The following is a 25,059-nucleotide window of genomic DNA, read 5'->3' on the forward strand; positions in this document are numbered from 1 at the left end:
AGAGAGAGAGAGAGAGAGACAGAGAGAGAGAGAGAGAGAGAGAGAGAGAGAGAGAGAGAGAGACAGAGAGAGAGAGAGAGAGAGACAGAGACAGAGACAGAGAGAGAGAGAGAGAGAGAGAGAGAGAGAGAGACTGAGACTGCATGCAGAATTCTGCAAAAATATCCTCCGTGTACAACGTAGAACACCAAATAATGCATGCAGAGCAGAATTAGGCCGATACCCACTAATTATCAAAATCCAGAAAAGAGCCGTTAAATTCTACAACCACCTAAAAGGAAGCGATTCCCAAACCTTCCATAACAAAGCCATCACCTACAGAGAGATGAACCTGGAGAAGAGTCCCCTAAGCAAGCTGGTCCTAGGGCTCTGTTCACAAACACAAACACACCCCACAGAGCCCCAGGACAACAGCACAATTAGACCCAACCAAATCATGAGAAAACAAAAAGATAATTACTTGACACATTGGAAAGAATTAACAAAAAAACAGAGCAAACTAGAATGCTATTTGGCCCTAAACAGAGAGTACACAGTGGCAGAATACCTGACCACTGTGACTGACCCAAACTTAAGGAAAGCTTTGACTATGTACAGACTCAGTGAGCATAGCCTTGCTATTGAGAAAGGCCGCCGTAGGCAGACATGGCTCTCAAAAGAAGACAGGCTATGTGCACACTGCCCACAAAATGAGGTGGAAACTGAGCTGCACTTCCTAACCTCCTGCCCAATGTATGACCATATTAGAGAGACATATTTCCCTCAGATTACACAGATCCACAAAGAATTCGAAAACAAATCCAATTTTGATAAACTCCCATATCTACTGGGTGAAATTCCACAGTGTGCCATCACAGCAGCAAGATTTGTGACCTGTTGCCACAAGAAAAGGGCAACCAGTGAAGAACAAACACCACTGTAAATACAACCCATATTTATGTTTATTTATTTTAACTTGTGTGCTTTAACCATTTGTACATTGTTACAACACTGCATATATATAATATGACATTTGTAATGTCTTTATTGTTTTGAAACTTCTGTATGTGTAATGTTTACTGTTCATTTTTATTGTTTATTTGACTTTTGTATATTACCTACCTCACTTGCTTTGGCAATGTTAACACATGTTTCCCATGCCGATAAAGCCCCTTGAATTGAATTGAATTGAATTGAGAGAGAGAGACAGAGACAGAGAGAGAGAGAGAGAGAGAGAGAGAGAGAGAGAGAGAGAGAGAGAGAGAGAGAGAGACGGGGGTGAGAGAGACAGGGGTGAGAGAGAGAGAGAGAGAGAGAGAGAGAGAGAGAGAGAGAGAGAGAGAGAGAGAGAGAGGGTGAGAGAGAGAGAGAGAGAGAGAGAGAGAGAGAGAGAGAGAGAGAGAGAGAGAGAGAGAGAGAGAGAGAGAGCACATTGTTAGCCATAATATGACATTTGAAATGTCTCTGTTCCTTTGTGAGTGTTCATTTTTGGATGTTTATTTCACTTATGTTTATTATCTATTTCACTTGCTTTGGCAATGTAAACATATGTTTCCCATGTCAATAAAGCCCATTGGATTTAATGGAATTGAGTAGGGAGAGAGAGAAGAGTGAGAGAGAAGGGAGAGAAAGAGAGAGTGAAAGAAAGGGGAGTGGGTGAGAGGGAATGCGGTGAAGATGTGGGCTGAAGATGTGCAGTGAAGGTGTGGGCTGAAAGTGTGCAGTGAAGATGTGGGCTGAAGATGTGCAGTGAAGGTGTGGGCTGAAGATGTGGGCTGAAGATGTGCAGTGAAGGTGTGGGCTGAAGATGTGGGCTGAAGATGTGGGCTGAAGATGTGGGCTGAAGATGTGCAGTGAAGATGTGGGCTGAAGATGTGCAGTGAAGATGTGGGCTGAAGATGTGCAGTGAAGGTGTGGGCTGAAGATGTGGGCTGAAGATGTGGGCTGAAGATGTGGGCTGAAGATGTGCAGTGAAGGTGTGGGCTGAAGATGTGGGCTGAAGATGTGGGCTGAAGATGTGCAGTGAAGGTGTGGGCTGAAGATGTGCAGTGAAGGTGTGGGCTGAAAATAAGGGCTGAAAGTGTTGGCTGAAGGTGCGGGCTGAAGATAAGGGCTGAAGGTGTTGGCTGAGATGTGGGCTGAAAATGTGGGCTGAAGATGTGCAGTGAAGGTGTGGGCTGAAAATAAGGGCTGAAGGTGTTGGCTGAGATGTGGGCTGAAAATGTGGGCTGAAGATGTGCAGTGAAGGTGTGGGCTGAAGTTCTGGGCTGAAGGTGTGGGCTGAAGTTCTGGGCTGAAGGTGTGGGCTGAAGGTGCGGGCTGAAGATAAGGGCTGAAGGTGTGGGCTGAAGATGTGCATACTGTAGGTTTCTGTTGTGCTGCCTGCATGTTGGTCACAGTATTATGCTTATGTATTATGGAAGAAAAACTCTCAGCTGCACAATGTGTACAGCATGTGGAAGTAACTAACGCAGAGGAGTCCTGAGAACTGAAGACATCAGTTAACTCCCTGGCATTAGCTCTGCAGACTATGAGAACTGAAGACATCAGTTAACTCCCTGGCATTAGCTCTGTGGACTATGAGAACTGAAGACATTAGGTAACTCCCTGGCATTAGCTCTGCAGACTATGAGAACTGAAGACATCAGTTAACTCCCTGGCATTAGCTCTGTGGACTATGAGAACTGAAGACATTAGGTAACTCCCTGGCATTAGCTCTGCAGACTATGAGAACTGAAGACATTAGGTAGATAGCTCCATGGCATTAGTTCTGTAGACTATGAGAACTGAAGACATTAGGTAGATAGCTCCCTGGCATTAGCTCTGCAGACTATGAGAACTGAAGACATTAGGTAACTCCCTGGCATTAGCTCTGTAGACTATGAGAACTGAAGACATTAGGTAGCTCCATGGCATTAGCTCTGTAGACTATGAGAACTGAAGACATTAGGTAGATAGCTCCATGGCATTAGCTCTGTAGACTATGAGAACTGAAGACATTAGGTAACTCCCTGGCATTAGCTCTGCAGACTATAATCAATGTGTCAGCCTAACATATTTGACAACAATCTGAGTTTTATAGGGGGACATCTGAAACTACAGTGCAATGTAGGAGGTTAATAACACAGGAAGTTGTAACCTTTGACCTTTGTTTCTCCTCTTCCCAGTCAGTATCAAATGGTTTCCACGTGATGGCAAGGTGGCACCGACAGACACGGCAGCTCTGCTTCTAGCTCCTAAGCAACTTTGCAGTATTACATTTTTTTTATATGTTATTTCTTACATTATTAGACCAGAACATATTTTGTGTTATTCCATAAAAATAACCTCTCCCTCAACGTCAACAAAACGAAGGAGCTAATCGTGGACTACAGGAAACAGCAGAGGGAGCACGCCCCTTTCCACATCGACGGGACCGCAGTGGACAAGGTGGAAAGCTTCAAGTTCCTCAGGGTACACGTCACTGACAATCTGAAATGGTCCACCCACACAGACAGCTTGGAAACAGTGTGGCGAAGAAGGCGCAGCAGCACCTCTTCAACCTCAGGAGGCTGAAGAAATTCGTCTTGGCCCCTAAGACCCTCAGAAGTTTTTACAGATGCACAATCGAGAGCATCCTGTCGGGCTGTATCACCGCCTGGTATGGCAACTGCTCCGCCCACAACCGTACGGCTCTCCAGATTGTAGTGAGGTCTGCACAACGCATCACCGGGGGCAAACTACCTGCCCTCCAGGACACCTACACCCCCCCCCTGATGTCACAGGAAGGCCAGAAAGATCATCAAGGACAACAACCACCCGAGCCACTGCCTGTTCACCCCGCTACCATCCAGAAGGCGAGGTCAGTACAGGTGCATCAAACCTGGGATCGAGAGACTGAAAAACAGCTTCTATCTCAAGGCCATCACACTGACATTGCTCGTCCTAATATTTATATATTTCTTAATTCCATTCTTTTACATTTAGATTTGTGTGCATTGTTGTGAATTGTTAGATACTACTGCACTGTTGGAGCTAGGAACACAAGCATTTAGTTAGATACTACTGCACTGTTGGAACTAGGAACACAAGCATTTAGTTAGATACTACTGCACTGTTGGAGCTAGAAACACAAGCATTTAGTTAGATACTACTGCACTGTTGGAGCTAGAAACACAAGCATTTAGTTAGATACTACTGCACTGTTGGAGCTAGAAACACAAGAATTTAGTTAGATACTACTGCACTGTTGGAGCTAGGAACACAAGCATTTAGTTAGATACTACTGCACTGTTGGAGCTAGAAACACAAGCATTTAGTTAGATACTACTGCACTGTTGGAGCTAGGAACACAAGCATTTAGTTAGATACTACTGCACTGTTGGAGCTAGGAACACAAGCATTTAGTTAGATACTACTGCACTGTTGGAGCTAGAAACACAAGCATTTAGTTAGATACTACTGCACTGTTGGAGCTAGGAACACAAGCATTTAGTTAGATACTACTGCACTGTTGGAGCTAGAAACACAAGCATTTAGTTAGATACTACTGCACTATTGGAGCTAGGAACACAAGCATTTAGTTAGATACTACTGCACTGTTGGAGCTAGGAACACAAGCATTTAGTTAGATACTACTGCACTGTTGGAACTAGGAACACAAGCATTTAGTTAGATACTACTGCACTGTTGGAGCTAGAAACACAAGCATTTAGTTAGATACTACTGCACTGTTGGAGCTAGAAACACAAGCATTTAGTTAGATACTACTGCACTGTTGGAGCTAGAAACACAAGCATTTAGTTAGATACTACTGCACTGTTGGAGCTAGGAACACAAGCATTTAGTTAGATACTACTGCACTGTTGGAGCTAGAAACACAAGCATTTAGTTAGATACTACTGCACTGTTGGAGCTAGGAACACAAGCATTTAGTTAGATACTACTGCACTGTTGGAGCTAGAAACACAAGCATTTAGTTAGATACTACTGCACTGTTGGAGCTAGAAACACAAGCATTTAGTTAGATACTACTGCACTGTTGGAGCTAGAAACACAAGCATTTAGTTAGATACTACTGCACTGTTGGAGCTAGAAACACAAGCATTTAGTTAGATACTACTGCACTGTTGGAGCTAGAAACACAAGCATTTAGTTAGATACTACTGCACTGTTGGAGCTAGAAACACAAGCATTTAGTTAGATATTACTGCACTGTTGGAGCTAGAAACACAAGCATTTAGTTAGATACTACTGCACTGTTGGAGCTAGGAACACAAGCATTTAGTTAGATACTACTGCACTGTTGGAGCTAGAAACACAAGCATTTAGTTAGATACTACTGCACTGTTGGAGCTAGAAACACAAGCATTTAGTTAGATACTACTGCACTGTTGGAGCTAGAAACACAAGCATTTAGTTAGATACTACTGCACTGTTGGAGCTAGAAACACAGCATACACCCGCAATAACATCTGCTAAATATGAGTATGTGACCAATGAAATGTGATTTGATATTGCCCTTAACCCTTCATCCCTGACGTCTGTTGGCAACTACAACACCAGCTGATGGAGATTGAAAAGGGAGTCTACTGTATACGCAGTTCAGTTCAAATGGCCAACTAATCAGCCTGTTACCAACCCTCAGTTCAGTTCTGTGTTTAGCTGCTGAAATATTAATTTGAGTGGAAGTCAAAATATCAAGGTGATTATCATTATCCTATTTCATTTCGCAGGGGCATGTAGTGTTTCCAGGTCAGATCTAGGTCAACAGATAGTACCTGATAGCCCTCGTAGCCCTCGGACATCAGGGGCCATCAGGGGTCACCAGGGGTCACCAGGGGTCATCGGGGGTCACCAGGGGTCATCATGGGTCACCAGATGTCACCAGGGGTCATCATGGGTCACCAGGCGTCATCAGAGGTCACCAGGGGTCATCATAGATTCTGCTTGTATGGAACTCCAGGTGTACATCCCAAATGACACCCTATTCCTTTTATAGTGCAGACCAGAGCCTTCAAACGTAGGGTACCACACACCAGAGCCCTCAAACATAGGGTACCACACACCAGAGCCCTCAAACGTAGTGCACTGTAAAGGGTACCACACACCAGAGCCCTCAAACGTAGTGCACTGTAAAGGGTACCACACACCAGAGCCCTCAAACGTAGTGGACTGTAAAGGGTATGATGACCCCTGGTGACCCCTGATGACCCCTGGTGACCCCTTATGATCTATGATGACCCCTGATGACCACTGGTGACCCCTGATGACCCCTGGTGACCCCTGATGTTTATCCTCCGGACATAACACAGCTTCATTCAGTACTAGATTCTGATTGGCAGAAGTTCAGCATCACACCACAGTAATGGTTATCCTGTCTCTCGCCTGTCCATAAAGGGTTCTCCGAATCCTGTGAAGCGTGGGAGTGGGCAGATTTCCTCGTCCTTCTCGCCAGCCGTGATTGGGTGGACAGCTCCATGGAAAAGAATGTGACCGTTCCTGGTGCAAAAACAATGTCCTACCCCGGAGCTCGAGTAAATGACATTACTAAGCTGCTCCTGAATGTACTACACCAGGACATGGAAATCCATTCTATCCTAGTCCATGGGGGTTTTAATGACATTACTAAGCTGCTTCTAAATGTACTACACCAGGACATGGAAATCCATTCTATCCTAGTCCATGGGGGTTTTAATGACATTACTAAGCTGCTTCTAAATGTACTACACCAGGACATGGAAATCCATTCTATCCTAGTCCATGGGGGTTTTAATGACATTACTAAGCTGCTTCTAAATGTACTACACCAGGACATGGAAATCCATTCTATCCTAGTCCATGGGGGTTTTAATGACATTACTAAGCTGCTTCTAAATGTACTACACCAGGACATGGAAATCCATTCTATCCTAGTCCATGGGGGTTTTAATGACATTACTAAGCTGCTTCTAAATGTACTACACCAGGACATGGAAATCCATTCTATCCTAGTCCATGGGGGTTTTAATGACATTACTAAGCTGCTTCTAAATGTACTACACCAGAACATGGAAATCCATTCTATCCTAGTCCATGGGGGTTTTAATGACATTACTAAGCTGCTTCTAAATGTACTACACCAGGACATGGAAATCCATTCTATCCTAGTCCATGGGGGTTTTAATGACATTACTAAGCTGCTTCTAAATGTACTACACCAGGACATGGAAATCCATTCTATCCTAGTCCATGGGGGTTTTAATGACATTACTAAGCTGCTTCTAAATGTACTACACCAGAACATGGAAATCCATTCTATCCTAGTCCATGTGGGTTTTAATGACATAATGAAGGGCAGCTCTGAACAGTTGAAACTGGATTTTAAAGAGCTGATTTGACTCTCTGCTAGACACTAATTATAAGGCCCATCATATCTGGCCCTGTGCCCTCTCTGAATCGTGCCAATGAACGCTTTAGCAGGATTATTTCTCTTCACAACTGGCTCTGTGGTGATCAAATCAAATCAAATGTTATTGGTCACATACACATGGTTAGCAGATGTTAATGTGAGTGTTGCAAAATGTGTGTGCTTCTAGTTCTGACCATTCAGTAATATCTAACAAGTAATATAACAATTTCACAACAACTACATTATACACACAAGTGTAAAGGAATAAAGAATATGTACATAAAGATATATGGATGAGCGATGGCCGAACAGCATAGGCAAGATGCAGTAGATGGTATAGAGTACAGTATATACATATGAGATGAGTAATGTAGGCTATGTAAACATTATATAAAGTGGCATTGTTTAAAGTGACTAGTGATACATGTATTACATCCAAATTTGTATTATTAAAGTGGCTAGAGATTTGAATCAGTATGTTGGCAGCAGCCACTCAATATTGGTGGTGGCTGTTTAACAGTCTGATGGCCTTGAGATCGAAACTGTTTTCAGTCTCTCGTTTCCAGCTTTGATGCACCTGTACTGACCTCGCCTTCTGGATGATAGCGGGGTGAACAGGCAGTGGCTCGGGTGGTTGTTGTCCTTGATGATCTTTTTGGCCTTCCTGTGACATAGGGTGGTGTAGGTGTCCTGGAGGGCAAGTAGTTTGCCCCCGGTGATGCGTTGTGCAGACCGCACTACCCTCTGGAGAGCATTACGGTTGTGGGCGGTGCAGTTGCCGGAGCATGCGGTGATACAGCCCGAAGGGAATCTCTCGATTGTGTATCTGTTAAGGTTTGTGAGTGTTTTTGGTGCCAAGCCAAATTTCTTCAGCCTCCTGAGGTTGAAGAGGCACTGTTGCGCCTTCTTCACAACGCTGTCTGTGTGGGTGAACCATTTCAGTTTGTCCGTGATGTGTACGCAGAGGAACTTAAAACTTTCCACCTCCTCCACTACTGTCCCGCCGATGTGGATAGGGGTGTGCTCCCTCTGCTGTTTCCTGAAGTCCACAATCATCTCCTTTGTTTTGTTGATGTTGAGTGTGAGGTTGTTTTCCTGACACCACACTCCGAGGGCCCTCACCTCCTCCCTGTAGGCCGTCTCGTCGTTGTTGGTAATCAAGCCTACCACTGTAGTGTCGTCTGCAAACTTGATGATTGAGTTGGAGGCGTGCATGGCCATGCAGTTATGGGTGAACAGGGAGTACAGGAGGGGGCTGAGAAGGCACCTTGTGGGGCCCCAGTGTTGAAGATCAGCGGGGTGGAGATGTTGTTTCCTACCTTCACCACCTGGGGGCGTCCCGTCAGAAAGTCCAGGACCCAGTTGCACAGGGCTGTGTTGAGACCCAGGGTCTCGACCTTAATGATGAGTTTGGAGGGTACTATGGTGTCAAATGCTGAGCTGTAGTCGATGAACAGCATTCTTACATAGGTATTCCTCTTGTCCAGATGGGTTAGGGCAGTGTGCAGTGTGATTGCAATTGCGTCGTCTGTGGACCCATTGGGGCGGTAAGCAAATTGGAGTGGGTCTAGGGTGTCAGGTAGGGTGGAGGTGATATGATCCTTGACTAGTCTCTCAAAGCACTTCATGATGACAGAAGTGAGTGCTACGAGACGATAGTCATTTAGATCAGTTACCTTAGCTTTCTTGGGAACAGGATCAATGGTGGCCATCTTGAAGCATGTGGGGACAGCAGACTGGCATAGGGATTGATTGAATATGTCCGTAACACACAAGCCAGCTGATCTGCGCATGCTAGGGATGTAGTCTGGGCCGACAGCCTTCCGAGAATTAACACATTTAAATGTTTTACTCACATCGGCCAAGGAGAAGGAGAGCCCACAGTCTTTGGTTGCGGGCCATATTGTCCCCAAAGCGTGCAAAGAAGTTGTTTATTTGTCTGGGAGCAAGACGTAGATGTCCGCGACGAGGCTGGTTTTCTTTTGTAGTCCGTGATTGTCTGTAGACCCTACCACATACGTCTCGTGTTTGAGCCGTTGAATTGCGACTCCACTTTGTCTCTATACTGACGCTTTGCTTGTTTGATTGCCTTACGGAGGCAATAACTACACTGTTTGTATTCGGTCATGTTTCCAGTCGCCATGCCATGATTAAATGCGGTGGTACATGCTTTCAGTTTTGTGCGAATGCTGCCATCAATCCACGGTTTCTGGTTAGGGAAGGTTTTAATAGTCACAGTGGGTATAACATCTCCTCTACGCTTCTGTATGAACTCGCTCACCGAGTCAGCGTATACGTCAATGTTATTGTCTGAGGCTATCCAGAACATATCCCAGTCCACGTGATCGAAGCAATCTTGAAGCGTGGAATCAGGTTGGTCAGGACAGCGTTGGATTGACCTTAGCACGGGCGCATCCTGTTTTAGTCTCTGTCTATAGGAGGGGAGCAACAAGATGGAGTCATGGTCAGATTTTCCAAAAAGGAAGGCGGTGGAGGGCCTTGTATGCATCGCGGAAGTTAGAGTAGCAGTGGTCAAGTGTGTTACTCGCTCGTGTACTGCAATTGATATGCAGATAGAATTTAGGTAGCCTTGTTCTCAGATTGGCTTTGTTAAAATCCCCAGCTACAATAAATGCAGCCTCAGGATATATGGTTTCCAGTTTGCATAAAGTCCAGTGTAGTTTCTTAATGGCCGTCTTGGTATCCGCTTGCGGGGGGATAAACACGGCTGTGACGATGACCGAGGAGAGTTTTCTTGGGAGATAATACGGTCGGCATTTGATTGTGAGGTATCCTAGGTCGGGTGAACAAAAGGACTTGAGTTATTGTATGTTGTTACAATTACACCATGAGTCGTTAATCATGAAACATACACCCCAGCCCTTCTTCTTACCAGAGAGATGTTCGTTCCTGTCGGCGCGATGCTCTGAAAATCCCGTTGGCTGTACAGACGCCCCAGATATTTCTTTGGAAAGCAAGTCTTGCCCTAATTTCGTCGACTTTGTTAACTTCTTATGGGACGGTAGCGTCCCACCTGGCCAACATCCTGTGAAATTGCAGAGTGCGAAATTCAAAAAATACCAAATTCTAATATTTAACATTCTTGAAAATATATACATCAAAATAAAGCTTAGCTTCTTGTTAATCTAGCCGCTGTGTCAGATTTCAAAAAGGCTTTACGGCGAAAGCAAACCATGCGATTATCTGAGGACAGCGCCCCGCATACAAACACATGAAAATCATATTTCAACCAGGCAGGTGCGCACAAAAGTCAGAAATAGCGATATAATTCATGCCTTACCTTTGAAGATCTTCTTCTGTTGGCACTCCAAAATGTCCCAGAAACATCATAATTGTCCTTTTGTTCGATAATGTCCTTCTTTATGTCCCAAAAATGTCCATTTATTTGGCGCGTTTGATTCAGAAACACACCGGTTTCAACTCGCCCAACATGCCTACAAAGTATCTAATACGTTACCTGTAAACTTGGTCCAAACATTTCATTTCAAACAGTGTTCCTAATCCAACCTCAGGTACTCTAAAACGTAAATAATCGATAAAATTTAAGACGGAATAAACTGTTTCCAATACTGGATAAAAACAACGTGAAGTGCGCTCCAGTTCACGCGCATCAAAACAGTAGAGTCCACCTGGAGGGACACTTACAATGAATAGCACTACTTCTTCATTTCTCAAAAGAAAAACATCGAACAATTTCCAAAGACTGTTGACATCTAGTGGAAGCCATAGGAACTGCAACCAGGTTCCTAATAATAAGGGCATCCCATATAAAACAAATGGAAAATCCTAAGACCTCAATTTCTTTTTCCCTGGATGGTTTGTCCTCGGGGTTTCGCCTGCCATATCGGTTCTGTTATACTCACAGACATTATTTTAACAGTTTTAGAAACTTTGGAGTGTTTTCTATCCATATCTACCAATTCTTTGCATATCCTAGCTTCTGGGCCTGAGTAACAGGGAGTTTACTTTGGGCACAATTTTCATCCAAAGGTGAAAATACTGCCCCCTACCCAAGAGAGGTTAACTAGGTACTGGACATTAGCGAGTAATATACTCGGAAGCGGTAGGCGCACATCTAAAGCCTCACTAGAAGAGCATGCACCCATTAAAGGTTCATCTGCCTCACCTAAAGCCCATTCTGGTGGGAAGCTACTATAGACCCCAAAGTGCTAACAGTCAGTATCTGGATAACATGCGTGAAATGCTTTATAATGTATGTGATATCATAGTTAAATAAAGGTTAGATAAAAAAGATTTAAAAAACGTGATATCAACAGAGAGGTATATTTTCTGGATGATTTAAATATTGACTGGCTTTCCATCAAGCTGCCAACTCAAGACAAAGCTTCAAACTGTAACCAGTGCCTGCAACCTGGTTCAGGTTATCAATCAACCTACCAGGGTAGTTACAAACAGCACAGTAATTAAATCATCAACATGTATTGATCACATCTTTACCAATGCTGCAGAAATCTGCTCTAAAGCAGTATCCAGAGCCATCGGATGTAGTGATCACAATATAGTAGCCGTATCTAGGAAAACCAAAGTTCCAAAGGCTGGGACTAATATAGTGTGGTCATACAATAACTTTGTCGTGATTCCTATGTTGTTGATGTAAATAATATTTGTTGGTCTGTGGTGCGTAATGAGGAGCAACCAGATGCTCCACTTGACACATTTATGAAATTGTTTATTCCAGTTATTAATAAACATGCACGCATTAACAAAAACTGTTCAATCCCTGTGGTTTGATGAGGAATTTAAAAATTGTATGGTTGAGAGGGATGAGGCAAAAGGAATGGAAAATAAGTCTGGCTGCACGACCGATTGGCAAACGTACTACAAATGTAGAAATCATGTGACTAAACTGAATAAAAAGAAGAAGAAACTACACTATGAAACAAAGATAAATTATATAAAGAATGATAGTAAAAAGCTTTGGAGCAACTTAAATGAAATTTTGGGGGAAAAGGCAATCTCAGCTCCATCATTCATTGAATCAGATGGCTATTTCATCACAAAAGCAACTGATATTGCCGACTACTTTAATGATTTTTTCATTGGCAAGATTAGCAAACTTAGACATTACATGCCAGCAACAAACGCTGACACAACACATCCAAGTATATTGGACCAAATTATGAAAGACAAGCATTGTCATTTTGAATTCTGTGAAGTGAGTGTGGAAGAGGTGAACAAATAGAGGTACATTTTTTGTTGTTGTCTATCAACAATGACAAGCCACCCGGGTCTGACAACTTGGATGGAAAACTATTGAGGATAATAGAGGACGTTATTGGCACTACTGTTGGTCATATTTTCAATTTAATCCTACTAGAGAGCGTGTGCCCTCGGGCTTGGAGGGAAGCTATATTTATTCCACTACCTAAGAATAGTAAAGCCCCCTTAACTGGCTCAAATTGCTGAACAATCAGCCTGTTACCAACCCTTAGTAAACTTTTGGGGAAAATGTTGTTTGACCAGATACAATGCTAATTTACAGTAAACAAATTGACAACAAACTTTCATCATGCTTTTTATAGGGAAGGACATTCAACAAGCACAGCACTTACACAAATCATTGATAATTTTATTTTTATTTGACCTTTATTTAACTAGGCAAGTCAGTTATGAACAAATTCTTATTTACAATTTACAATGACAGCCTACACCAGGCAAACCCAGGGGACGCTGGGCCAATTGGGCGCCACACTATGGGACTCCCAATCACGTGATACAGCCTGGATAATTGGCTGAGAGAAATTTACGATAAAAGATTGTGGGAGCTGTTTTGTTAGACTTCAGTGCGGCTTTTGACATAATCGATCATAGTCTGCTGCTGGAAAAACGTATGTGTTATGGCTTTATACCCCCTGCTATATTGTGGATGAAGTGTTACCTGTCTAATAGAACACAGAGGGTGTTCTTTAATGGAAGCCTCTCCAATATAATCCAGTTAGAATCAGGAATTCCCCATGGCAGCTGTCTAGGCCCCTTACTTTTTTCAATCTTTACTAATGAAGCTTTACTAATGAATCTTTACTAATGACATGCCACTGGCTTTGAGTAATGCCAGTGTGTCTATGTATGCAGATGGCTCAACACTATACATGTCAGCTACAACAGCAACTGAAATGACTGCAACACTTAACAAAGAGATAAAGTTAGTTTCAGAGTGGGTTGCAAGCAATAAGTTAGTCCTAAATATTTCAAAAACTGAAAGAATTTGTATTTGGGACAAATCATTCACTAAACCTCAACTAAATCGTGTAATAAATCATGTGGAAATTGAGAAAGTTGAGGTGACTAAACTGCTTGGAGTAACCCTGGCTTGTTAACTGTCATGGTCAAAACATATTGATACAACAGTAGCTAAAATAGGGAGAAGTCTGTCCATATTAAAGTGTTGCTCTACCTTCTTAACAGCACTATCAGCAAGGCAGGTCCTACAGGCCCTAGTTTTGTCGCACATGGACTACAGTTCAGTCATGTGGTCAGGTGCCACAAAAAAGGACTTAGGAAAATTGCAATTGGCTCAGAACAGGGCAGCACGCCAAAGCTGGCCCTTGGATGTACACAGAGAGCTAATATTAATAATATGTATGTCAATCTCTCCTGGCTCAAAGTGGAGGAGAGATTGACTTCATCACTACTTGTAATTATGAGAGGTATTGACATGTTGAATGCACCGAGCTGTCTGTTTGAACTACTGGCACACAGCTCGGACACCCATGCATACTCAACAAGACATGCCACAAGAGGTCTCTTCACAGTCCCCAACAGACAATGGGAGGTGCACAGTATTACATAGAGCCATGACTACATGGAACTCTATTCCACATCAAGTAACTGACACAAGAAGTAAAATTAGATTTTTTTTCCAAACTAATAAAAATACACCTTATGGAACAGCAGGGACTGTGAAGTATGTGAAGTAACACAGACACATGCATACACACACACACAATAACATACGCACTATACACACACGTACACATGTATGTAATACTGTAGATATGTGGTAGTGGTGGAGTAGGGGCCTGAGGGCACACAGTGTGTTGTAAAAGCTGTGAATGTATTGTAATGTTTTAATAATTGTATAAACTGCCTCAATTTTGCTGGACCCCAGGAATAGTAGTTGCTGCCATGGCAACAACTAATGGGGATCCATAATAAATACAATAGAAATGGTTCAGCATCATACCACAGTAATGGTTCCGCATCACACCACAGTAATGTTTCAGCATCACACCACAGTAATGTTTCAGCATCACACCACAGTAATGTTTCAGCATCACACCACAGTAATGTTTTCAGCATCACACCACAGTGATGGTTCCGCATCACACCACTGTAATGTTTCAGCATCACACCACAGTAATGTTTCAGCATCACACCACAGTAATGTTTTCAGCATCACACCACAGTGATGGTTCCGCATCACACCATTGTAATGTTTCAGCATCACACCACAGTAATGTTTCAGCATCACACCGCAGTAATGGCTCAGCATCACACCGCAGTAATGTTTCAGCATCACACCACAGTAATGGCTCAGCATCACACCACAGTAATGGCTCAGCATCACACCACAGTAATGGCTCAGCATCACACCGCAGTAATGGCTCAGCATCACACCGCAGTAATGTTTCAGCATCACACCACAGTAATGGTTCAGCATCACACCACAGTAATGTTTCAGCATCACACCACAGTAATGTTTCAGCATCACACCACAGTAATGTTTCAGCATCACACCACAGTAATGTTTCAGCATCACACCACAGTAATGTTCCAGCATCACACCACAGTAATGGTTCAGCATCATACCACAGTAATGGCTCAGCATCACACCACAGTAATGTTTCAGCATCACACCACAGTAATGTTTCAGCATCACACCACAGTAATGTTCCAGCATCACACCACAGTAATGGTTCAGCATCATACCACAGTGATGGCTCAGCATCACACCACAGTAATGTTTCAGCATCACACCACAGTAATGTTTCAGCATCACACCACAGTAATGTTTCAGCATCACACCACAGTAATGTTTCAGCATCACACCACAGTCATGTTTCAGCATCACACCACAGTAATGTTTCAGCATCACACCACAGTAATGTTTCAGCATCACACCACAGTAATGTTTCAGCATCACACCACAGTCATGTTTCAGCATCACACCACAGTAATGGTTCAGCATCACACCACAGTAATGTTTCAGCATCACACCACAGTAATGTTTCAGCATCACACCACAGTAATGTTTCAGCATCACACCACAGTAATGGTTCAGCATCACACCATAGTAATGGTTCAGCATCACACCACAGTAATGTTCCAGCATCACACCACAGTAATGTTTCAGCATCACACCACAGTAATGTTTCAGCATCACACCACAGTAATGTTTCAGCATCACACCACAGTAATGTTTCAGCATCACACCACAGTAATGTTTCAGCATCACACCACAGTAATGTTTCAGCATCACACCACAGTAATGTCTCAGCATCACACCACATGTTGATGGACTATTTCCATAGAACTCACAGAGCCCCTTGTTGTCCATTACAGTATGTATCTGCATGTGAACCCTTCCTGCTGGGTTTAGTTTCTCCTTGGTGTGTGTTGTGTGGATGGGGAGTTATGTAACCGTTTGATGATCTAAATATAGCAGCCATTAGGGGATTAGATACATACAGGACAGTTCCAGTGGCGGAGAGATCTGCTGTCTTTGCCGCTTGGACACACACACACACACGCACGCACACACACACACACGCGCACGCGCACACACACACACGCACACACACACGCACACACGCACACACAGACACACACACACACACACACACACACACACACACACACACACAGCTGGATTAGATACAGAGAAGCCTGGTAGGCTCAGCTCTACTGCATTACCCACCACTGACCTTGGCTGGCCACTTCTGTCAAAACGACATTCCTGCTCTAAGTCTTACCATTTACATGTTTACATGAAACACAGCAGAGTAGATGCAGACAAGTTATAATGTAGCTAGCTATCATACAACTGTAAGACCTGGGTACCATATGCACTGTGTGTGAGTATACTGGTGGGTAGCGGTCTCTCAGACATCCTACCACTTCAGCGGCTGGATGCCAGGGATTAAATATTCAACAGGAACATTAATATTTTAGATCCTAGTCCTCTGTTTGGGAGGGGAGATTTATATTGTTACACGCACAGACACTGCTGACCACTAAATACACTCTGGGGGACACGAGGGTGAACTATATCCCTCTGTCTGTCTCTGTCTCTGTCTGTCTCTGTCTGTCTGTCTGTCTGTCTGTCTGTCTGTCTGTCTGGCTGGCTCCCTGGCTGGCTCCCTGGCTGGCTCCCTGGCTGTCTGTTTGCTTGCCTGGCTGGCTGGCTGGCTGGCTCCCTGGCTGGCTGGCTCCCTGGCTGGCTGGCTCCCTGGCTGGCTCCCTGGCTGGCTGGCTCCCTGGCTGTCTGTTTGCTTGCCTGGCTGGCTGGCTGGCTGGCTGGCTCCCTGGCTGGCTCCCTGGCTGGCTCCCTGGCTGTCTGTTTGCTTGCCTGGCTGGCTGTCTGGATGTATGTATGTATGTCTGTCTGTCTGTCTGGCTCCCTGGCTGTCTGTTTGCTTGCCTGGCTGGCTGGCTGGATGTATGTATGTCTGTCTGTCTGTCTGTCTGTCTGGCTCCCTGGCTGTCTGTTTGCTTGTCTGAATTGTTTTCAACCACTTTGTATTCACTTTATGTTAATGTTAGCATCACTCATCTCATTTCCTTCCATCCTAGCTTCCACAATCTGTCCCCCTTCGGCCCAGGTCCGGTTACTGTAGTCGGTAGATGCCTGGATGATGCCAGACCATGTGGCATAGCGCAAACTTTACCCATCAAAAACTATGAGTTCAGTAATATCCAGGCTAGCTCAGATCAGTATAGAGACATTGAATATTGTGCTGGCAACAATGATTGGCCCATGGAGATCCTGTTAAATTACCAGAGGGGCTATTTCATAAAACCCTCAAAGTTCCCAGAATGGGGTGAAAAAATTAGGCTTGGAACATGGCTGCTGCACCTGATTGGTCCTTTGTCTGTTTGGACTGTTTGGAATTAGAAACAGCTGCTGAGCTCAGACCTCAAGCACTGGGATGGGTTACTGTCTCTTCACTGCTTAGTGTACTGTAGTGACCGTCAGGCTGGGGAACAACAACCATCTGGATGAAACTGTGGAGTTGGCTAAGCATAGCAGAAATTAGAAAACGTAGATCTGATTTGGCAAGGTGCAGGACGACTGAACATAACACTTTGCACTTCTCTGTCTCTCTCTCTCTCTGTCTCCCTCCCTCCCTCCCTCATTAGTTGACCCCCGTGGTGCCCGCCACCTCCTGACTTCCCAGCATTCCTTGCCAGGGATCCCCGTAGCGCTGAAACAGACCATTGACCTGCGCACCTCCATGGACGGCAAGTACAAGGAGATTGCTGAGGTGAGTAAGATAGAAAGATGGACTTTAAAAACATTTACGATTTCAACCACACAAGTGGATAGACTGCATTTAAAATAACTGAGGATAATACAACAACAACAACAAAAATTACGGTTTATTTCCAAGCAAGCTCTAAACAAGCTACCCTCTCTGTGTGTCTGTGTCTCCATGTAGGAGCTGTTCTCTCGCAGCTTAGCAGAGCGTGATATGCTCAGCGCCCCCTATGAGTTCCCTGAAGACAGTCCCATAGAACAGCTGGAGGAGAGACGACAACGACTAGAGAGACAGATCAGCCAGGATGTCAAGTAAGAGAGAGAGGGAGGGAGGGAGGGAGGGAGGGAGGGAGGGAGGGAGGGAGGGAGGGAGGGGGGGGGGGGTGAGGGGAAGGGAGAGAAGGGGGGGGGGGAGAGAGAGAGAGAGAGAGAGAGAGAGAGAGAGAGAGAGAGAGAGAGAGAGAGAGAGAGTCCGAGGGAGGGAGTTAATATTCAGCAACAAGTCCTCATGAATCCCAATGGGATCATGTTGATGTCTCTAAAATAGCTTTTCATTATGTCTTCTACAGGTTGGAGCCAGATATCCTTCTGCGAGCCAAACAGGAGTTAATGAAGACTGACAGCGCTACTGACCTAGAGTGAGTACAGTAAGGAGACTCACATTAGCTACGTTAGCTACTGACCTAGAGTGAGTACAGTAAGGAGACTCACATTAGTTCCTCTAGCTACTGACCTAGAGTGAGTACAGTAAGGAGACTCACATTAGCTACGTTAGCCTCTGACCTAGAGTGAGTACAGTAAGGAGACTCACATTAGCTCTGCTAGCTACTGGCCTAGAGTGAGTACAGTAAGGAGACTCACATTAGCTCTGCTAGCTACTGGCCTAGAGTGAGTACAGTAAGGAGACTCACATCCCTAAGCTAATATTAGCTTAGGTTTTAGCTAAGTGGGCTAGCACAGTCTCGTGGCATACAGAAGACCTTGGGTTTGAGTCCTGGTTGGTCACATCTCTCTTGTGCTCAGCAGGCTACCATGGTCTATACACAGTCTCAATTCCCTCTTTATAATATAATAATAGTCATCATTAAGTTTCAAGTTTTATTAGTCGTATGTACGGGATACACATGGGATACACGCGGGATACACACGGGATACACACGGGATACACGCGGGATACACGCGGGATACACACGGGATACACACGGGATACACATGGGATACACACGGGATACACACGGGATACACACGGGATACACACGGGATACAAATGGGATACACACGGGATACACATGGGATACACATGGGATACACACGGGATACACATGGGATACACATGAGATACACATGGGATACACACGGGATACACATGGGATACACATGGGATACACCGTCCAATGAAATGCTTACTTGCAGGTTCCTTCGGGACAAATGCAACAACAATGAGAAACAATAAAAGATAAGAACAGGAAACATAAAGTAAATGGCTCAGTAGAATAGAACAAACGTTATAGAATAAACATGATTATGGTGTGTTAGATACCTGAAGGAGCAGAGCCAGGCATTCATGGACCTGTACCCCAAGGAGATGGAGCGAGAAGGAGAGAAGGAGTACCAGCGGGTCGCCATCTCTGGAGAGGAGAAATGTGGGGTAGGTCACAGAAATATCCCCCCCCCCAAAAAACAGCCATTACCGTTTTCAACACGGTTCAACACCTTGAGTTCTATTCAGTAAGGTTCCCTGGCTTTGATTAATGGTGTTGAATACAGGTCCTATGTAAAAACGTGTGTTTCTCTCCACTTGGATTTTACCACAAGCAGCCAACCGTCCGACACGTTACGTGTTTCTTCGAAGCAGATTCCTCCGGTAGTAGGAGGCTAGAAGTAGGACTGGCAGTACTAACTTGTGCCCTCTCTCTCTCCACGCCCCCTCCCTCCAGGTTCCCTTCACAGACCTGCTGGATGCTGCTAAGTGTGTAGTGAAGGCCTTGTTCATCAGGGAGAAGTACATCGGCCTGTCCATGCAGAGCTTCTGTCGGACCACAGCCAGCTACCTGGAGGAGCTCAGTGACAGACCTCTAGATATGGGCATCTACGAGGAGATACCTGAGACTTCTGTTACTGCAGGTAGAGTACACACACGTACATAAATACCTACATACATATGTACACACCTACCTACCTACCTACATACATCCAGAATCACATCCGGCCCTGATTGGGAGTCCCATAGGGTGGCGCATAATTGGCCTAGCGTCGTCCGGGTTGGGCCGGGGTAGGCCTTCATTGTAAATAAGAATTTGTTCTTAAAAACATCTGGGATCTGCCCCTTTTTTTCAATTTCCGCCTAATATGACATACCCAAATCTAACTGCCTGTAGCTCGGGCCCTGAAGCAAGGATATGCATATTCTTGATACCATTTGAAAGGAAACACTTTGAAGTTTGTGGAAATGTGAAATTAATGTAGGAGAATATAACACATTAGATCTGGTAAAAGATAATACAAAGAAAAAAAACATCCTTGAAATGCAAGGCAAGGCCATAATGAATTATTCCAGCCCAGGCGCAATCTAGACTTTGGCCACTAGATGGCAGCAGTGTATGTGCAAAGTTTTAGACTGATCCAATGAACCATTGCATATCTATTCAAAATGTTGTATAAAGACTGCCCAAATGTGCCTAATTGGTTTATTCATACATGTTCAAGTTCATAACTGTCCTCAAACAATAGCATGGTATTCCTTCACTGTAATAGCTACGGTAAATTGGACAGTGCAGTTAGATTAACAAGAATCTAAGCTTTATGCCCATATCAGATATGTCTATGTCCTGGGAAAATTTATTGTTACTTACAACGTCATGCTAATCACATTAGCTCACATTTGCTCAACCGTCAAGAGGGTGGGACACCGATCTGTAGAGGGTGGGACACCGATCTGTAGAGGGTGGGACACCGATCTGTAGAGGGTGGGACACCGATCTGTAGAGGGTGGGACACCGATCTGTAGAGGGTGGGACACCGATCTGTAGAGGGTGGGACACCGATCTGTAGAGGGTGGGACACCGATCTGTAGAGGGTGGGACACCGATCTGTAGAGGGTGGGACACCGATCTGTAGAGGGTGGGACACCGATCTGCAGAGGGTGGGACACCGATATGTAGAGGGTGGGACACCGATATGTAGAGGGTGGGACACCGATATGTAGAGGGTGGGACACCGATATGTAGAGGGTGGGACACCGATCTGTAGAGGGTGGGACACCGATCTGTAGAGGGTGGGACACCGATATGTAGAGGGTGGGTCACCGATATGTAGAGGGTGGGACACCGATATGTAGAGGGTGGGACACCAATATGTAGAGGGTGGGACACCGATATGTAGAGGGTGGGACACCGATCTGTAGAGGGTGGGACACCGATCTGTAGAGGGTGGGACACCGATCTGTAGAGGGTGGGACACCGATATGTAGAGGGTGGGACACCGATATGTAGAGGGTGGGACACCGATCTGTAGAGGGTGGGACACCGATATGTAGAGGGTGGGACACCGATATGTAGAGGGTGGGACACCAACCAATATGTAGAGGGTGGGACACCGATCTGTAGAGGGTGGGACACCGATCTGTAGAGGGTGGGACACCGATCTGTAGAGGGTGGGACACCGATCTGTAGAGGGTGGGACACCGATCTGTAGAGGGTGGGACACCGATATGTAGAGGGTGGGACACCGATATGTAGAGGGTGGGACACCGATCTGTAGAGGGTGGGACACCGATCTGTAGAGGGTGGGACACCGATATGTAGAGGGTGGGACACCGATATGTAGAGGGTGGGACACCGATATGTAGAGGGTGGGACACCGATATGTAGAGGGTGGGACACCGATCTGTAGAGGGTGGGACACCGATCTGTAGAGGGTGGGACACCGATATGTAGAGGGTGGGACACCGATATGTAGAGGGTGGGACACCGATCTGTAGAGATCCTTAAGAGGTTTTAACTGACTTGCCTAGTTAAATAAAGGTTAAAAAAATTAAATTAAAATACCTACCTACCTACCTACATGCATACACTTACAGGTGGTAGGTAAAGCAAGCCAGCTACGATGAAGAGGTGGTTTCACATGTGCCATTCCCCCTCTACCTCCTGCTAGAACAGACTATCACTCAGTGTAGGAGAATTTTCATCACTGAAATTCAGCGTGAAAATAAATGTTTAGTTTGTCTGTGCATTCCCATTCCATCCCAAATGTTTGGGTAGATAGAATGGCTGTGTCTGACGGACACAGACTTTAGTAACGTTCTATTTGATTCTATTCTATTTAATTCTATTCTATTTGATTCTATTCTATTTAATTCTATTCTATTCTATTTAATTCTATTCTATTCTATTTAATTCTATTCTATTTGATTCTATTCTATTTGATTCTATTCTATTTGATTCTATTCTATTTAATTCTATTCTATTCTATTCTATTTAATTCTATTATATTTGATTCTATTATATTTGATTCTATTCTAATCTATTTAATTCTATTCTATTTAATTCTATTCTATTGTACTATATTCTATTCTAGACTTAGACCAGACGGTCCACCCTCCCGTCTCAGCCACTCACCCCTACGAGAACCAGGACCCTGCCTGTATGCCTCCTGATATAGGCTACGGCTGCAAGATGGTAAACGGTGTCGTCCACATCTACACAAAGAAGGACAGCATGGACACGTGAGACACATCAATTAACTCTCAACATATCATAGTGTTAGCCTTATTATAGCACATTGTAAAGGCTCATATGTTCTCATAACAAGTTGTCAAGCAATATACCTATTGGCTTTAGATAAATTGTTACCGTGGTTATAAACATGCCAATGCCTAGCAACCGTACATCTTAGGTTGTTATAAGTTCATCATTATGAAAATACTATTTGTGACAGTGCCTTTTAGTTTGTTGGCTGTATGCTATCGAGACGGTGTTAATTAAAGGCCTGTGTGCTGCCATGTCAGGTCTACAGAGTTGGAGCTGCCCTACCCAGACCTATCGGAGTACATCGCTGATATGAACGTCATGACGGCCCTCATCATCAACGGACCTGTGTGAGTTAACGTACCTCTGATGGTACATGTGATGATGTGGTAGTGTTGATTCAATCCGTAGCGCTGAAGACTTGCGCTGCAGCGTGACAGATATTTAAAGACAATGTTCCCGCATTAGCGGAGACTGCATTTACGGTAAACACGGCATATGTCGGCTCAATTGCAAGTTAACTTTCAATTTAAATCGTGCTACAGATTGGACCAAACCTAGGGTTTCTGTAATGGCCATTCTGTCAAGAAGCAAATCTTCTCCAGATACAGAACATCATGATGACAGAACCTGAGAGTCGTCTGTCAGTTACTCCTGACGGTTTCTGTTATCAGTTGGAACCAACTGACGTTGTGTCCGTTGTTCACTTCCTGCCTTCACAGGAAGTCGTTCTGTTACCGTCGCTTACAGTACCTGAGTTCTAAGTTCCAGATGCACATCCTGCTGAATGAGATGAAGGAGCTGGCAGCCCAGAAGAAAGTTCCTCACAGAGATTTCTATAACATACGCAAGGTGAGTCCTCAATTAGCGTGTTGGAGAGGACCATGCGTGAGCTATACTGTCCTCCACTGTCTATACCGCTACGCAGAATCAGTGATCTACATATAATCTTGCACCCTAAATAACTGCTCATTATGTGACCAAGATTTTGAAATATGCACAGAGCCTTGTTCAGGCCCGATGCCCTCCGAGTGTTGCGTATTTCTTGAGCCTCGTGACAGAGGTTCGGTCTGACGCTAGATGTGAGCCATTTGTTCTTAACTGACTTGCCCAGTTAAACAAAGGTTAAATAAAATAAATACATAGAATATTCACATCTTCATTTTGAATGATGAAGAGCCAAATAACAGCTTCATCTGTGTCTGTATCTGCTTCCTTGTTGCGCACCCAGGTGGACACCCACATCCACGCCTCGTCCTGTATGAACCAGAAACACCTGCTGAGGTTCATCAAGAGGGCCATGAAGAAGTATCCAGGGGAGATAGTGCATGTGGAGAGAGGCAAGGGACAGACGCTCATGGAGGTGTTCCAAACCATGAACCTCACAGCCTTCGACCTCAGTGTGGATACACTGGACATGCACGCTGTGAGTAGTGCTGGAGAGGGAGAGGGAGAGGGAGAGGGAGAGGGAATGAGAGAGGGAGAGGGAGAAGGAAAGGGTGAAGGAGGGAGAGGGAGAGGGAGAGGGAGAGGGAGAGGGAATGGGAGAGGGAGAAGGAATGGGAGAAGGAATGGGAGAAGGAATGGGAGAGGGAGAAGGAGAAGGAATGGGAGAGGGAGAGGGTGAAGGAGAAGGAGAGGGAGAGGGAGAGGGAGAGGGAGAGGGAGAGGGAGAGGGAATGGGAGAGGGTGAGGGTGAGGGAGAGGGAAAGGGAAAGGGAGAGGGAGAGGGTGAAGGAATGGGAGAGGGAGAGGGTGATGGAATGGGAGAGGGAGAGGGTGAAGGAAAGGGTGAGGGTGAAGGAGGGAGAGGGAGAGGGAGAAGGAATGGAAGAGGGAGAGGGAGAGGGAGGGGAGAGGGAGAGGGAGAGGGAGAAGGAATGGGAGAGGGAGAGGGAGAAGGAATGGGAGAGGAAGAAGGAGAAGGAATGGGAGAAGGAATGGGAGAGGGAGAGGGTGAAGGAGAAGGAGAAGGAATGGGAGAGGGAGAGGGAGAGGGAGAGGGAGAGGGAGAGGGAGAAGGAATGGGAGAGGGTGAGGGTGAAGGAGAAGGGATGGGAGAGGGAGAGGGAGAGGGAGAAGGAATGGGAGAGGGAGAGGGAGAAGGAGAAGGAATGGGAGAGGGAGAGGGAGACGGAATGGGAGGGAGAAGGAATGGGAGAGGGAGAAGGAATGGGAGAGGGAGTGGGAGAGGGAGAAGGAGAAGGAATGGGAGAAGGAGAAGGCGAGGGAGAGGGAGAGGGAGAAGGAGAGGGAGAGGGAGCGAGAGAGGGAGAGGGAGACGGAGAGGGAGAGGGAGAGGGAGAGGGAGAAGGAATGGGAGAGGGAGAGGGAGAAGGAGAAGGAATGGGAGAGGGGGAGGGAGAAGGAGAGGAATGGAAGAGGGAGAGGGTGAGGGTGAAGGAATGGGAGAGGGAGAGGGAGAAGGAGAAGGAATGGGAGAGGGA

General features: G+C 45.1%; 1 protein-coding gene across 1 annotated transcript in view; it reads left to right on the forward strand.

Annotated features, from left to right (window-relative positions):
• The window catches only part of LOC139543104 (AMP deaminase 2-like), a 67,284-nt gene that overhangs the window by 13,188 nt on the left and 29,037 nt on the right, over positions 1-25,059 (forward strand). Inside the window, exons 2-10 of the mRNA XM_071349273.1 lie at positions 17,750-17,874; positions 18,049-18,179; positions 18,437-18,505; positions 19,404-19,515; positions 19,805-19,991; positions 22,443-22,590; positions 22,873-22,962; positions 23,335-23,464; positions 23,844-24,038. Of these exons, the coding sequence (XP_071205374.1) occupies positions 17,750-17,874; positions 18,049-18,179; positions 18,437-18,505; positions 19,404-19,515; positions 19,805-19,991; positions 22,443-22,590; positions 22,873-22,962; positions 23,335-23,464; positions 23,844-24,038 (1,187 nt within the window). The remainder of the gene's footprint in view (positions 1-17,749; positions 17,875-18,048; positions 18,180-18,436; positions 18,506-19,403; positions 19,516-19,804; positions 19,992-22,442; positions 22,591-22,872; positions 22,963-23,334; positions 23,465-23,843; positions 24,039-25,059) is intronic.

The sequence above is a fragment of the Salvelinus alpinus genome, chromosome 17 (genome assembly GCF_045679555.1).
Source record: "Salvelinus alpinus chromosome 17, SLU_Salpinus.1, whole genome shotgun sequence".
NCBI classification, from domain to species: domain Eukaryota; kingdom Metazoa; phylum Chordata; class Actinopteri; order Salmoniformes; family Salmonidae; genus Salvelinus; species Salvelinus alpinus.